General features: G+C 38.9%; 1 protein-coding gene across 1 annotated transcript in view; it reads right to left on the bottom strand.

The window, feature by feature from the left end:
* Positions 1-15,354, bottom strand: part of LOC124255180 (sodium-dependent dopamine transporter-like) — a 55,931-nt gene continuing 40,577 nt past the window's right edge. Inside the window, exons 4-15 of the mRNA XM_046689022.1 lie at positions 14,663-14,794; positions 13,040-13,331; positions 12,002-12,134; positions 11,295-11,429; positions 10,210-10,313; positions 9,822-9,946; positions 9,118-9,230; positions 8,325-8,453; positions 7,755-7,854; positions 7,232-7,332; positions 5,724-5,894; positions 1-2,241 (exon numbers count right to left, since the gene is read on the bottom strand). Coding sequence (XP_046544978.1) covers positions 2,137-2,241; positions 5,724-5,894; positions 7,232-7,332; positions 7,755-7,854; positions 8,325-8,453; positions 9,118-9,230; positions 9,822-9,946; positions 10,210-10,313; positions 11,295-11,429; positions 12,002-12,134; positions 13,040-13,331; positions 14,663-14,794 — 1,640 coding nt within the window. The 3' untranslated portion in view covers positions 1-2,136. The remainder of the gene's footprint in view (positions 2,242-5,723; positions 5,895-7,231; positions 7,333-7,754; positions 7,855-8,324; positions 8,454-9,117; positions 9,231-9,821; positions 9,947-10,209; positions 10,314-11,294; positions 11,430-12,001; positions 12,135-13,039; positions 13,332-14,662; positions 14,795-15,354) is intronic.

Raw genomic sequence — 15,354 nt, 5'->3', positions numbered from 1 at the left:
TTCCTTTGAGACTGTTAACCTGTTTTATTTTTCATAAAACGCTATTAAGAGTACATTTCTTAGCATATAAAATTGATTAAAACAGGCATATTTGAACGTACCCTAAACTGCGAAAATTCTACTAATGAACAACCTGAGTACTGCATTTAAATTTGTATGTTTTACCCCAAAGGGTATAAAATTAAAGGATACAGCCACAAAAAGGGATAAAAGTTGTAAAGATAAATGAGAAAGTGAGCCATCACCCTTTTGAAAAGGGTATTATATCAGTGGGTGTGTATTTGTGTATTGTGTAACAGACATATTCCTGTATGTGAAGTTGTCTGTACAGACCACACCAGTGAGCGACATCGTGAATAACGACACCCCCTTCAGCTGGAGACGCTGCCAAATTCAAGCAAGGAAGTCACGACCCTTACGAGCGTATTTGGTCCATCACTTCTTATTACGAGAGTGGGTAGATCGGGACCAACAGTGTGCAATCCCCGTAGCAAAGGAGCAAACGAGTGACCACATGCCACAATCAGCAATATTACAGCTTTATCGTAGCAGCAATATTACAGCTTCATCGTCTCAGCAATCTTACAGCCTTATCGTGTCAAAATGTTATAGCTTTATCATTTCAGCAATATTACAGCATTTAGGTATCAGCAATATTACAGCCTTATCATTTCAGCAGTATTACAGCCTCATCGTCTCAGCAATCTTACAGCCTTATCGTGTCAAAATGTTATAGCTTTATCATTTCAGCAATATTACAGCATTTAGGTATCAGCAATATTACAGCCTTATCATTTCAGCAGTATTACAGCCTCATCGTCTCAGCAATCTTACAGCCTTATCGTGTCAAAATGTTACAGCTTTATCATTTCAGTAATATTACAGACTACGTCTCAGCAACATTACAGCCTTATCGTCTCAGTAATATTACGGATTTATCATTTCGGCAAACTTACCGCCTTTTCATTTCAGCAATATTACAAACTTATCATGTCAGCAATATTATGGCTTTATCATGTCAGCAATATTATGGCTTTATCATTTCAGCAATTTTATGGCTTTATCATTTCAGCAATATTATGTCATTATCATTTCAGCAATATTATGGCTTTATCATTTCAGCAATTTTATGGCTTTATCATTTCAGCAATATGACAACCTTATCGGGTCAGCAATATTACAACTTCAATATAGCAGCAACATTATAGCTCCATCATTTCAGCAATATTACAGCCTTATCATTTCAGCAATATTGCGTCTTTTTTGTGTCAAAAATGTTTCAGCTATATCATGTCAAGAATATCAACGCTTTATCATTTCACCAATATTACAACCTTATCGGGTCAGCAATATTACAACTTCAATATACCAGCAACATTATAGCTCCATCATTTCACCAATATTACAGCCTTATCATTTCACCAACATTGCGGCTATATCGAGTCAAAAATATCAACGCTTTATCATTTCACCAATATTACTTCTTGATCATATTCATAGTATTTCAGCTCCAAAGTGTAAGTAATTATCATATCTTTATCATGTCAAGAATATTCAATTTCAAATATGACAGTTTTATGATCTCAGCAGTATTAAGGCCTCGTACATGATACTTTAGCAGTATCAGCACACAATTTAAAAACTATATTTCAACAGTTCGTTCTCTTGAACTTCGTTTTTTGTTTCTATTCGGAATCAGAATCCAATACTTTCTTTAAAGAACAATCTATATACTTCGGTAAGCTAATAATAGCTACCCTCCTTTCCAAAATCCACTCATATCCTCTCCAAAATCCACCAAAATCCACACAAATCCTTTCCAAAATCCACGCAAATCTGGTCCATATTAATAAGAAATCTCTACTAAAAGCAAGGTCCATTAAACAATTCAGACAATGACAGAAAAAGTCTTAATGAAACTATCAAATACTGATGGTAAAGTAAAAGGGAAAAGCTTCGCGCTTGCTGTCCACCGAGAGCACTGCACAAACACATGCAAGGGCAAGTCAAGTGTCCATCGGAACACAATCTCCCTCCACATATCCACCATATTAGATTGCGAAACCTTTTCTGAGGCTTTGCATGTTGTAAACCGGGTTCAAAAACAATTCGACCAAAAGTCGTAAGACATGTTTGTTACATCTGCATCGTCTTTGCAGCATGAGTGAGGCTTTCTTGCTCTGCGGCGTCCATCGGCACCTCTTCCTTGTTCTCTTGTGGGATGAATGCTCTTGTCAGTTTCTGGAAACAAGTTCAAAAATGATCATATACAACCCATCAAAAGTTTAGACTCACTAAAAACCAAACTCACTATATGTTATGTATATACGTGTGGTTACATCGAAGATGAATTTCTCCACTAATTCGCCAATTTTCAATGAGTTTCATCATTTATTGAACACGTGACAATAAACTTTTCAACGTTACGAATTTGTTTCACAATACATAAGTTCATGTGTAAACAGTACCCTTAAACTGTACTGAATATTTTTGCAAAATCTAGTTTAGATCAGTTGACTGAAGTACGTGGCTATATTAACACTAGTGAGTCTAAACTTTTGATGGGGAGTAAATATGCGTGCATCATATGATAGCAAATCGTGCAAGTATAGACTTTCTGGCATTCAACTTTACCGTTTGTCTACCTTTGTTGGAAGACATTTCAAAGTCACAAAATCAGTATTCAGACACAAATGCTACAAAACAACAAAGATATTGAGTCGAGACAATGTTGTATTCTCAGATCTCCACAGGAGTCATTTCCCTCCAATGTTACATAGTTGATAGTCGAAATGAAGAAAAGATCCTTCAAGTGTCTCACAGGTGAAGTGAGTGAGTGAGTGAGTTTAGTTTTACGCCGCACTCAGCAATATTCCAGCTATATTAAAGGTCACATAAACCCTAGGGGGTACAAATACATAAATCACTAACTGGCATCGTTATAAATGAAACCCCGTCATTAAAACTACTCATTTCGACCTTTAATTGACTTAAATCGACCTTTTTGACAACAGTGCACAATTCTCACCCGCGAACGAAATTTCAACCAATCATAGCGGCGCGACTCTGTGACGTCATATGAGGAATAGCTTTGAGGGCCGATGCAGAATTCATCTACATTTTAGGGGGTAAATTATCTTGTTTACAGGCTTGTATAAACCTGAAATCGTGACAATTGTTGTGGAAAATGAAAGCTATATGTTCTCACAATCTGCTGTCATTTAATTTTGTCTCCTGCTTTGCCTAGTTTCCGAGTTACAACTTGTTTTCATAGACGATTCTATCAAAATCGATTTGTGTCGTTGGGCCCTATTTGTATAATGACTGATCCAAATTGATCCCATTTCTGTGTTTTTTTAACCTCGATATTTAATCATGTCATGTAAAAATCTGTTTGTATTCTCAAAACAGTGTCGGCCCATAAGTTTTCACATGCAATACAGCAATTAACACTCCCTTGTTGTAACCCGTGTTAGGTGGTATAAACCTACACATGTTATTTGTCATCATTCACTTGATGGTCAGTTAATGAATGTATAACAGGTATAATTAGTGGTAACACACTGGATTACCCGACAAAGGTCCCCAATTGGCATTTCTTGTGGTCTGGAGTAAATATTCAACATTATAAACATCGATCAAAGGATTAACCGATAACACGCTGATTGATTAATTACTTTTATCTTACACAGCGGAATTGTCAAAAGGTAGTGTTTATGTATGTAGATTTACTAATCTATACTGAATACACTCTGTCGTGCCGGTGTCTGCGTAAAAACAACGTCCTTCTTTCAAAGGATTAACCGGCAATACATTTATTGATTGCCCATTATTGGCTAACTAAAGTACTGTTTTTAAAGAAAGGCGGACATTATGCAATTAGTTGCCAGGTGTGCTATCTTGGGTGACAAATGAGACTATACACCAATACCTGAAAAGATTTATCACTTTTTCGTATATTAAACTGTTAAAAGACACATCATTTGGAACAGTTTTGTGGATATTGATGGATACATTCCTCGAACAAGGTAATGGCCTGATATTGTTCCTATAACTTTAATCTGTTTTAATTTTAATATTTGCATTTTGTTTTTATTCATTTGTCGTAGCATTCAACAGAATCATTGTTTTCGCCGTGAAGTGTAATGAGACAGACAACATACACTAGGGTGTGTGTGCGAATTATGATTCACATTGGCAAACTATAAAATGTCTAGATATTACAGTTCTGTTATAAATTCACTATAAGTATCAGCAGATCGTCTGCTTTTTATTTAGTTTCAAAATGCATACAAGTGTGATAATAAACTAATTAGGATTATAAGACCAAATATAAAGATGCACATTGACTAGTATCTACATACTGGTGAGTGGACATTAACCATGGGAATGTAGCAAGAAATTTATCGCGCAGTATTGTGACTTCGAACCCACCTCGCTTCCGTGAAAGAAATCGTTATGTTATAAGTTGTGTCATGCAAAATCCGTTTGGTTATGATTCCAATACATATTTAACTACGAGTAGAAAGTAGTCTTGATTTTCTAACTTGATGAAAACAAACTATAATCTCATTAATTCTAACAGATTTTATATTTTTAAAATGGCGGCGCCCTGTCGGGAACATCCGCCAGTCTGAGGATAAATGGTATTTAGGTTTGTTTTCACCGAGTTACAAAATCAAAACTACTTTCTACTGGTAGTAAAATATGTATTTTATTGATGGCCAATAAGATTTTGCATGACATAGCGTATATCATAACAATTTCTCTCGTGGCAGCGAGGTGGGTGTCAATATAATACTACTTACAATATTATTGTTACTTCGACCACAACCTCACTTCCGAGGAAGAAATCGTTATGTTACAAGTTGTGTCATAGAAAATCTTTATGATCATCAATCATATGCATATTTTACAACAACTAGTAAGTAGTTTTGATTCTTTAACTTCCGTGAAGCGATCTGAACACAAGTAAGATATCGTTTCAGGCTTCCACAACGCTCGCTTCGCACTCACAAACATAACCCATTTAGCACGAACTGCGGGGTCCTGTGGAAATCTGTGCATGGGGACACCATCGCCCGACCCCTAGGAGCAATTGACGACAAAGCAACGATTCGGCATGTCGTCGTTGATGTCGAGAAATCATCAAAATGATGAGCGTGCTACACATTTTCTATACAACTAACTGAAAATCGTTCCTCATATGACGTCACTGCAGTGCTCTGGCGACAGAGTTACGTAACCTGTCTGTGGTTTCGTTGGCGGGCGAGAGGGAAGCAGGCGACTTTTTGGCCACTTTTAATCGCTCGGTATTAATTAACCACAAGTTTTTAAAGAATAAATTTGGTGTTCCGCATAAGACTAACCACAAATCTTTCATATGTAATGATTAAAAGAGTAACAAAAAACAAAGTTTATTGGTTCTTTAAATATTCGAGTCTGAGCCAGACAATCCAGTGATAAACAGCATGAGCATCGATCTGCGCACTTGGGAACCGTTGACATGTGTCAACCAAGCCAGCGAGCCTGACCACCCGATCCCGTTAGTCTTACGACAAGCATGGGTTGCTGAAGGTTCATTCAACCCGGACCCTCAAGGGTCCATCGGTGAAGTACATGAAACATGAAAGACTACGTTGCTCTTTTCCATTTCCTAACCAATTTTTTGGGGGGATTTAGTCTTTAGTGAAATATATTTTGACATTACGTCAATATGTTACCTGCTTAAATGATGTTCCATCCGACTTATAAACAGAGTACACCATCCAACATGGCGTCGGCAGAACAATGGCTACCGATATAAGCCAGCCAAGCACAGTTGCCCATTCCGGATAGAAATAGTCGCCATATTTTGGAGGGCGGTACACGTAGAAGGCGTACACGAGTATAGTCTGGAAACATTTATAAGATTGTTTTAATATTCACACAAGCACAACTCATCACAAAGAACATCCAATAACTTAAACATCGGAAAAGATAGGTTATTTAGAGAACAAGATGAATTTGAGATTAGTTCATAAAGGTGTGAGCCCCTCGCAAAATTCTTGTATGTATTAACCTGTTAACGAGCAATGAAAATATGTGTTATTAGATAATATAAAATACAAACAAAGGTCTATAAAACGCCAGCAACATACGTTAAGCTATTACAATGGGAACCGAAAGGCTTTTCCCCTGATACCTGGTCAATCAATTCCTCAAGACGCTGGAGATTTGTGGCAATAAATTAACAAAGCCAAATTCACAATGATTACAGGTGAACAAAAACTTACTTAAAATGAAGTACAACATGCATACAAGTCAGTTAGGGATACTTCAACCCCTTTCGATCAAGGTTCAAGCGTAACATGTATGAATTGTGTACAACGAGAGAAAAGTAATTTACACTCTCATTCAAACTGCTTTAACATCAATCATATATCAATGGTACCCATGTTTCAGAGGTTACAATGCGTTGTTGTAATGGTATTTTATCCCTTGTGAAAAAAGCAACAGGGTCAAGCATAACATGAATTGCATGAATTGTGTCACAAGGGCAAGACAACGGATGATCCTCACCTTTCAACAACTATTCATGTGTATAACGAGAATAGCCAATATGACATCGTCGCAGAAAGACATCTTCATTTCTGGACTGACAACCCATGAACCCAAGAATAGTTGGCTTAATTTCATGAAGTGCATAAATATCTACGTGGGTGTCCTGCTTCCTTTGCATTAGATCTTTGACGTAACATCTAACAACAGGCTTGTAATCACTGTATGGAATGAGAAAGAAAAACGTACAAATGACATCTGTACAAGGTTCTCTGAAAACATAACGAGGCGACATGCGAGATACCGCCGACGTTACATTTGAATGCCACCATTGTTGTCCAGCAACTGTTCTGTCACTGTGAAAGAATATATGTTTTCATTTTATGACGTCATAAACAATGCAAAAATGTCGTCATGACGCAACGTGACGTCACATTGCTTCAACTGGCATTGGGGAGCACTAAACTGGCTCGTTATCGGAGAGTTTCAACACTTGACAGATATGAAGATATAACGGTTGTCAAGCAAATGGTTTGGTGGTTCAATGTTTCACTTTGAGGAGCAAGGAACACTTGCCGCAGTGGAAAAACGTGACGTCACATCGCTTCAGCTGACCACTCAGAATTAAGAAAACCCATAACGGGTTTTGAGTGGTAAGTCGTAAGACTAGGTCTTGAAAAAAGTACCCCACCATCAGCAGCCCCGGAGTGATGTATTTTGTGAGGAACGTCAACCATCTGGGAATGGTTTGGCCATACATCTCGACTGTGCACATGTTAATTCTGATCACACCTGTAACAAAAATCATAGATAATGTGCACACGGTTTACAGGGGCACGCAGGTGTCTGATGACGTCACTGGATTGTTGTAAATTATGTTTGTCTTCTGTTTCAGAGCAAAAGCGTAACACTGAAACATTGGAACAACAAATCTGTTTCTTAACAAATTTCTCGCTATTTCAATTGTTTGTATTGTTTTCAATTTCGAGAATTGCTATTTTTGTAAGTTAACACTGCTGAATGCATCTTCCATTGCTACGTTTTTAATGCTAAGTATTATATTAGGCATTCTATCCAGGCGTTACCGTTAAACACCATTCTTGAAGCTTTGAAATATATGTTTGGTTTAGAATTATATTATTGATACGAATCTGATTTCAGTTAATATATCTGGCTGAAACCATATGCAGTGATTGATATCATGAAGGCCTTACCAACCACCCAGGCCAGGACAACACACTCCACCACCCCAAAGAGCATCACAGGGGGCACAGCGGAGTACCAGTCAACGAGGGTCAGCATGTAGATACCACCCTGTTAAGAGAATATGTTACAGTCACAGGGGGCCATGTGAACACAAGATACCTTTCAGTTGAATGTGAGAATACGCTGCAAATATTCCACACATATACATGGCTATAAATGAGTTAAGGGATAACAGACTCACATTTCTTTTGTTATAGACAATGGTGGAATTTCATGCCACTTTTGGTCAAAAGTATATTGGCCAAGTTAATAGCATTTAGACTTTAGAAGCATGTTACTTATAGACATTTATTACAAAATGCCTGCATTATCTGAATCATCACAAACGTCGAAATAATACGTTTTTAGGTCTTACAATATGCCTGAATTATTCAAATCATCTGTTGGTTTGTTCAAATTCGTTTCCCATTTTATGCTGCTTCACATACCAAGCCCAGTAGGTGATCTCCCTTAAAGGGACGGGCTGACACTGTTGATGTGTATTGATACGACCATGTGATATATGATGAAATCAATACCTGTGTAGTATACGGGAGGGTAAGAATGAAGGAAGGAAGGAAGACGAGAAGGAGAAGTAGCCAACGGCGTTTAGTCAGCTTAGGGAACCGGTCACCGATTGCCTCCGACAGTATCTCCAAACTCGGCATCTGGGAAACATAACGACTTTCAAAAATTAACATACACAACAAATATACAGGTATATATGTGTTATTGCAGGGTGCAATTTCGGGGTTTTTTTCAGTACCTGCACCGAGTGCAACCTGGCTTACAGGTTTCCCTGCATCATCAAACTTTTGGTTGCACCATAACCTAATGTCACTGGTTCTATTAAGTGACGTAAATACATGTTTAGCAATTTTCAGAACAATTACTCAGTATCAGATACATTCAACAGAACGTAATCCCGTAATGATAAATTATTAATTATTATGTTTCAGTTTGCATTACCGTTATTTATAAATCTCAATTATATGATTACAGCTACGTAACTGATTAACACAAATGTTTCTGCTTGTAACAAGTTGACACGTAACTCTTCCAGCCACTTACTTCCCCATTAAAACACACAATGACAGATATAAGATGTTGGAGGATTTATTGTTACCTGCCTCGGGTGCAACCTGTTACTGAAGGTAACCTGCACCAGTTGTAAATAGCGAAATCGCACCCTGAATTCAGTCAGTCATTCATTCACATCAGACATAACCGGTCTTTTTCTGGATATAGTATCATTCTAAAATATTGTTTTATCGAGATATATCCGTTTAAATCAGGACTGAAAACAATATGATATAAAGCAGTTTTACAAACCGTTGTATCAAGTCCTAAAGTCATCATCATCACGAAGACAAGCACAGACCACAGCTGGGGTAAGGGGAGATAAGTCACTGCTTCCGGTAACACCGAGAACGCCAGATTGAGGCCTGAAGGTGCGAGAAAGATGGTTGCATTTGCAAATGTGTATGCCTCTTACAGTGAAATTAGATACCCTGTGTAAAGACGTTAACGTATAATGTGCTGTTATGGGTTACAATTGGTCAAAGGATAACTGTGTGTACGCTTAAGGTGATGCTGGATTTTAGAATTGGTCTCTGGCAACCCGTGCTTTTCGTAAGAAGCGACTAGGGTTTGGGTGGTCAGGCTAGCTGACTTGGTTGACACGTGTCGTCGTATCCAAAATGGCAAAATGATCCATATTAGAATCTTCAAAAAACCCATGCATATCGTAAGAGGCTAGTAAGGGGATCTGGTGGTCAGGCTCGCTGACTTGGTTGACACGTCATCGTATTCCAGTTGGCTAAATCGATCCGTATTAAAATCGTCAGCAATCCATGGTTATCGTAAGAGGCGAGTAAAGGGATCATGTTGTATTCCCCAATGCGTGTACAGATGCTAATGATGGCAATCACTGGGTTGTTTAGTTCAGAGTTGATATTTACAGACTTTACTTAGATAAAGTGTTAAGTGTGCCACAATTAACACAAACAAACAAACAAATAAATATACTGACAAACCTGAGGACTGGAAGTCGTTCATGCTGGCTCCGGTCACGTACGCCATGTGCCCCAACACCGTGAAGATGGACAGTCCACAGTAGATGGTTATCAGAGGGTCAACGATACAAGCAATCAGCGCCAGTCTGGTGATACGATGGCAATATAAAATTATGAATCGGATCAAATAGAATGTGTGTTTGTTTGCTGTTTAACGATGTTCTGCAATACAGATTGCCAAGGCGGTAGGGTGGCCTAGTGATTAGAGCGTCTGCTCGTCACCCGATGACCTGGGTTCGATTCCCCAAGTGGGTCATGGTTGAAGTCAATTTCTCCGCCAGCCTGATATTGCTGGAGTAGTGGTAAAAGCGGCGTAAAACCATACTCACTCATTCACTCACACACATACCTGTAGCAGTTGCTGTTTGGCTGGTTGTGACTGGACACTGTGTTTGCAATCCCCTTGCTTGTCCCCATTGAATGAAGAGCGTAGCCACAAGCCTCTATCCATATCTGTAATGGGAACATGAATATACCTCAAATAGAACACCAACTCCTTTCAAAATAAATACAGACACGTGAAGATCCGGGGTAGAATTCATCTTCAGCAACCCATGCTTGTCGTAACAAACGACTAACGGGATCGGGTGGTCAGGCTCGCTGACTTGGTTGACACATGTCATCGTATCCCAATTGCGTAGCTACATGCTCATGCTGTTGATCAATGGATTGTCTGGTCCAGACTCGATATTTACAGCTGGAATATTGCTGAGTGTGGCGTAAAACTAAACTCACTCACTCAAACGTGTACATACAACGTGTCCAGATATAGCTGGGGCGGTAGCCTAGTGTTTAAAGCGTTCGCTGGTCAAGCCGAAACATTGGTTCGATTGCCCACGTGGGTGCAGTGTGTGAAGCCCATGTCTGGTCTTCCCTGCCGTGGTATTGCTGGAATATTGCTAACAGCGGCGTAAAAACACACTCACTCATACCAAATACAGATGCATGATAGGCTTACTCCGTGGTTAAACAAGATGCTGACAATTGGGCCCGTCAGTAGATCACGCGAGACCTTTGTACTTCCGGTGACAAACCTTTTCGAATGGTGTCATGGCTGTCAGTTGACAGTAAGGAATCCATAATCCTTCCAGGAATAACAAATTTCCAATCCAACCATCCCCAAATTAGCCAACTATCACGACTTGCGTACACTTGATCCGGACTTGTAAAATCATATTTGGCGGTCGCGCAATCTGGAACTAGAACTGCTTCTTCGATATAGTCACCGGAAATCTGATACCGGAAGTAAGCTGGGCACCGTCTCGCATATCGCAAGTTGGCGCTCGCAAAGGGAGTCGAAAACCAGCTTAGTACCGGAAGTAGCGCCTCGCAAGACTTACAGGCCCTATGTTAGAAAAGAAACCTCTATAAACAGTCACACATGTACAAAGACCACACACTTGTAACTTGCAGACACTGAAACTCTGAACCTACTGTGGGGCTTGCCAGCTTTGTAAAGTCCGGTTTCAACATGTAAAGAAGTCCGTCTATTGCCCCAGGCAGCATGGATCCCCGGATGAGTATGATGGTGCACAGAAGGAGCGGGAGCATAAAAGTCACGTACACAATCTGGAATGAAATCCATTCAAAATGAATTTATTTTTTACATTTCTGTACAAACTTCACCTGATCACTTACACTCTTCTGTCTCACTGGATACAACATCTTCAGTCGTTCTCATTTAAAATCTAAACAAATCTGTGCACTCAAACACCGTTGTGTCGAAGTTGGAGTGAGTGAGTGAGAGAGTTGGATTTTACGCCGCTTTTAGCAATGTTCCAGCAACATCACGGCGGGGGACACAATGTACCCATGAATCGAACCTGGGTCTTCAGCGTGACGAGCGAACGCTTTAACCACAAGGCTACCCCACTGCCCCCGCGTCGAAGTGAGAGGGACCTACATTGATGTTTCGATATCCGGCACAACCAGAAATCATGAACCCGCAGACACCAAGCTTTTTCTTTCAAAATCGCATTCGACACAACTGTGTTGATCAGTTTCGTCCTCTGATCACTTCAACAATAAACTAAATTCTAATTTACTTTTATTAAAAATATAAAACACGACAACAGAAGAAGGTGAAGAAAGGGGTGATTGTGCATTTTCGTTTTAGTTTTCGTCCAATATTTAAACATTACCTTTCCCGCAACCCGGATGCCCTTGACCAACATGATATACATTGCAACATAGGTCAAAGCCAGGCAGCCGAACAATGGCCACCGAATGGAACCTAAATGGGCGAGACCGCTTGAGATATCCAGTGCATTAAACCTGAAACAGTTATGTTCAGTTAACAAACTATATTGCAACTAAAAACGATTATTTGTTTGTTTGTTGTTTAATGCCTCAGCAATATTCCAGCTGCATGACGTCGGTCTGCAAAATAATCGAGTTTGGGCCAGACAATCCAGTGATTGACAGCATGACCATCCAATCCCGTTAGTCGTCTCTTACGACAAGCATGGGTTGCTGAAGACCAGTTCTAACCAGGTCATTCACGGCTATAAAACAATTCGCAACAGTTGTTGCACACAACAAAACTGTTTTTCCGTAGCATCTGAACATGGCGAAAGAATGGACCGTTTTTATACACAAAGCGAAACTAAATATGCCTGAACAAAACTTGCTGTCTGATCAAAATATAGTATTCCCTCACCCACACAATCTGTCTTCGTATCCAAAATAAAAAGAATATTGCTATATCTAGCACATTTTACATTAACTTAATGGCATTGTAATGTCTTATGTATCTACAGACAAACACCGTTATGTCGAAGTTCAAAGAATCTCGGTAAATAGATACAAATAAATAAATAAATAAAGGGACACAGTCTTAAAAAATAAATGAAGAAACAAATGAATAAATGAATGAGTGAATGAATGAATGAATGAATAAAAATAAATAAATATATAAAGGGATACAGTCTTAAATTATAAGTGAATAAACAAATGAATAAATGAATGAATGAATAAAAAAATATTAATAAATAAATAAAGGGACACAGTCTTAAAGAATAAATGAATAAACAAATGAAAGAATGAATGAATGAATGAATAAATAAATAAATAAATAAATAAATAATGCTCAGGGACACAGTCTTTTCTTTGACACAACTGTACGTTCGACACATCAAACTTCGACACAAACGTTTTTGTCTGCATTGTGCGTAACCTGCCTCCAGAATTCTTCAGTGGCGCTGGCAACACCATCAGTGGACATATTCAGGAGATCCAACTTCGTAGTGTTTATGTCACCTTGCAGATACTCAGTGCCATTCACCGTGGTGTTCATCCCAGCATGCCGCAGCGTCGACTCCACACAGCTGGGCGTGTTCCAGGAGTTGCCACACGTGGACCATGGTAAGGGGTTGAAGAAGGAGTTGAAGAAGAAGTAGAGGTACCAGGAGAAGTACATGGACGTGTACATGGCGTACACCCACGACACCAACGCCGACCCAAAACCCAGACCTGGTCGAATGATGCAGATCATTGGTGAGATATTTAACGTTAAGTGAGAATTTCAACAGAATACATTCGCAGTAAATCCTCCTAAACAAAACAAAAATAGCAATATACAGTTCATGAAAGGCATTTAGATGTTGGACGAACATGAATGCATGGCACGGTTTTATAGATAAGAACTTCTTTTTTATTTTGTGTTCGAATAAATAATAAAAAAGAAGTTAAAAACGTGTCATGTATCTAAATGTATCAATTACAAAAGCACCTTAACATCTGCCCAAACGGTGTATAGCCATTTGTGACAAGCCTTGAGGACCTTTCGACCCCAAATTTGCCATATTCAAGACCACACACTTTCAGAAATTACCCTTTGGAACATGTTCTTTAGACCCGATTGTATTGGTGTGGCTCTTACCATCTATATCTAGAATACGATGTTACCATGGATCTCAGACTGCAGACACAGATTTAAAACAAGACCGTGCAGTAATGAGACCAGCTCAACAGATCGGGGCCTAAATTTTCGAAGATCTCTTAGCGCTAAGATAGTCGTAAGTGTCATACATAAACATCAACTTACAACTATCTAAGCGCTAAGACAGCTTCGAAAATCTAGGCCCTGGTAATTAGTATATGCCGCCTCCTTGTCAGATCGAAATTGAAATGTTGATAGCGTAAAACACACATAGGACTAAACACCCAGAATCCAGTCTGCTGAAACTGAAGTAAAAACCCACCTGACAAACCATTTAAGACAGCGTTTAAAATTCCCGCCTGCCCGACCGTCCGGAACGGTCTATTTTCATCTCGGACGGTCAAATTTCAAAAGTAGCCTGTCCGGTGGTCTGGTAGATGTTTTTCCTCCTAACAGTATATATTTCATGATATCAAACAGGTTCTTGTCTTCATTTTTTAGGTGTTTACGGTATTTTGATAATTATGTTAAACTACCTACGATTGGACAATTCATTTTACAATAACCAATCACAACACATGTACCTTCAGTTTACCTAAACTTGGTGCATTGCCTGTTAGTGCTATGTTGTTCATTACGATGCATACAGACAGTAAAGTATTCAGAAACCTAATTTCTTTGGTTTGTTTTTCATTGTTGAAAACCGGACAGGCAAGTTTGTATCCGGACTGGTAATGCTCATTTTACCTCAAAAATAAGTTTGAACATGTTTAATACCACTCAGTTTATTCACCGAGGCAAAGAATTCAGCAGCTTAAAAACAATGGCAACCACTAAATGTAAATCGGTAAATGTAAAATTATACATCTTATCACAATTAACAATAAACAACATCTAATAAATAATCTCAAAACGTCAATACCTTTCATTGCGGGGCAAAATTTCCACACCTCAACTGGACCTCTCTGGTAGTACTGCCCGATGACAACCTCTTGGAAGTACAACGGAAGTGAACAGAGACCCACAAAAAGCAGATAGGGAATCAGGAAGGCGCCTGAAAGGAGGACAAATTGTATCATTGCGTGAGTGAGTGAGGTGTTCCCACGAATACTGAAGTCTAGTAAAGCGGAGACATGGGGAATCGGCTTCAAAGACCACATTTTCGGGGGAATTGACACTATTCTATTGAGTCCAATTTGAGAATTAAATGAATTTTCGTGCGTTCAGATATGGACAATTTTCAAAACAGAAATATGCAAGTTTCAATGCAAACCTACACACCTTGCCGATTGAATCATAAGGAGTTTATTGATTTTGAAAAGAATATACGTCACTGAAGTTGCTATTCAAAAGTATGATTATATTCCTCATGTTTTAAAAATCGTCTTGGAAATTCAAAAAATGGATTACACTTCCAACACTCGGATGATATCTGTCTCTAAAGAATACTGGTAAACATCAATAAGAATATATGCTTTTGGTTATTTCGTTTACGACTTTATTCAAATTAAACGTTGGTTTTGGGCATTCAGCCTGATTGTTTGTTTTGTGTGTTTGTTGTTCAGCAATATTCCAGCTATATGACGACAGTGTGTAAGTAATCGAGTCTGGACC

Source organism: Haliotis rubra, unplaced genomic scaffold, assembly GCF_003918875.1.
Source record: "Haliotis rubra isolate DU_JTF1 unplaced genomic scaffold, ASM391887v1 Scf597, whole genome shotgun sequence".
In the NCBI taxonomy this organism is placed as follows: domain Eukaryota; kingdom Metazoa; phylum Mollusca; class Gastropoda; order Lepetellida; family Haliotidae; genus Haliotis; species Haliotis rubra.
The sequence above is the reverse complement of the archived record's forward strand: the minus strand, read 5'-3'. Positions and strand labels throughout refer to the sequence as shown.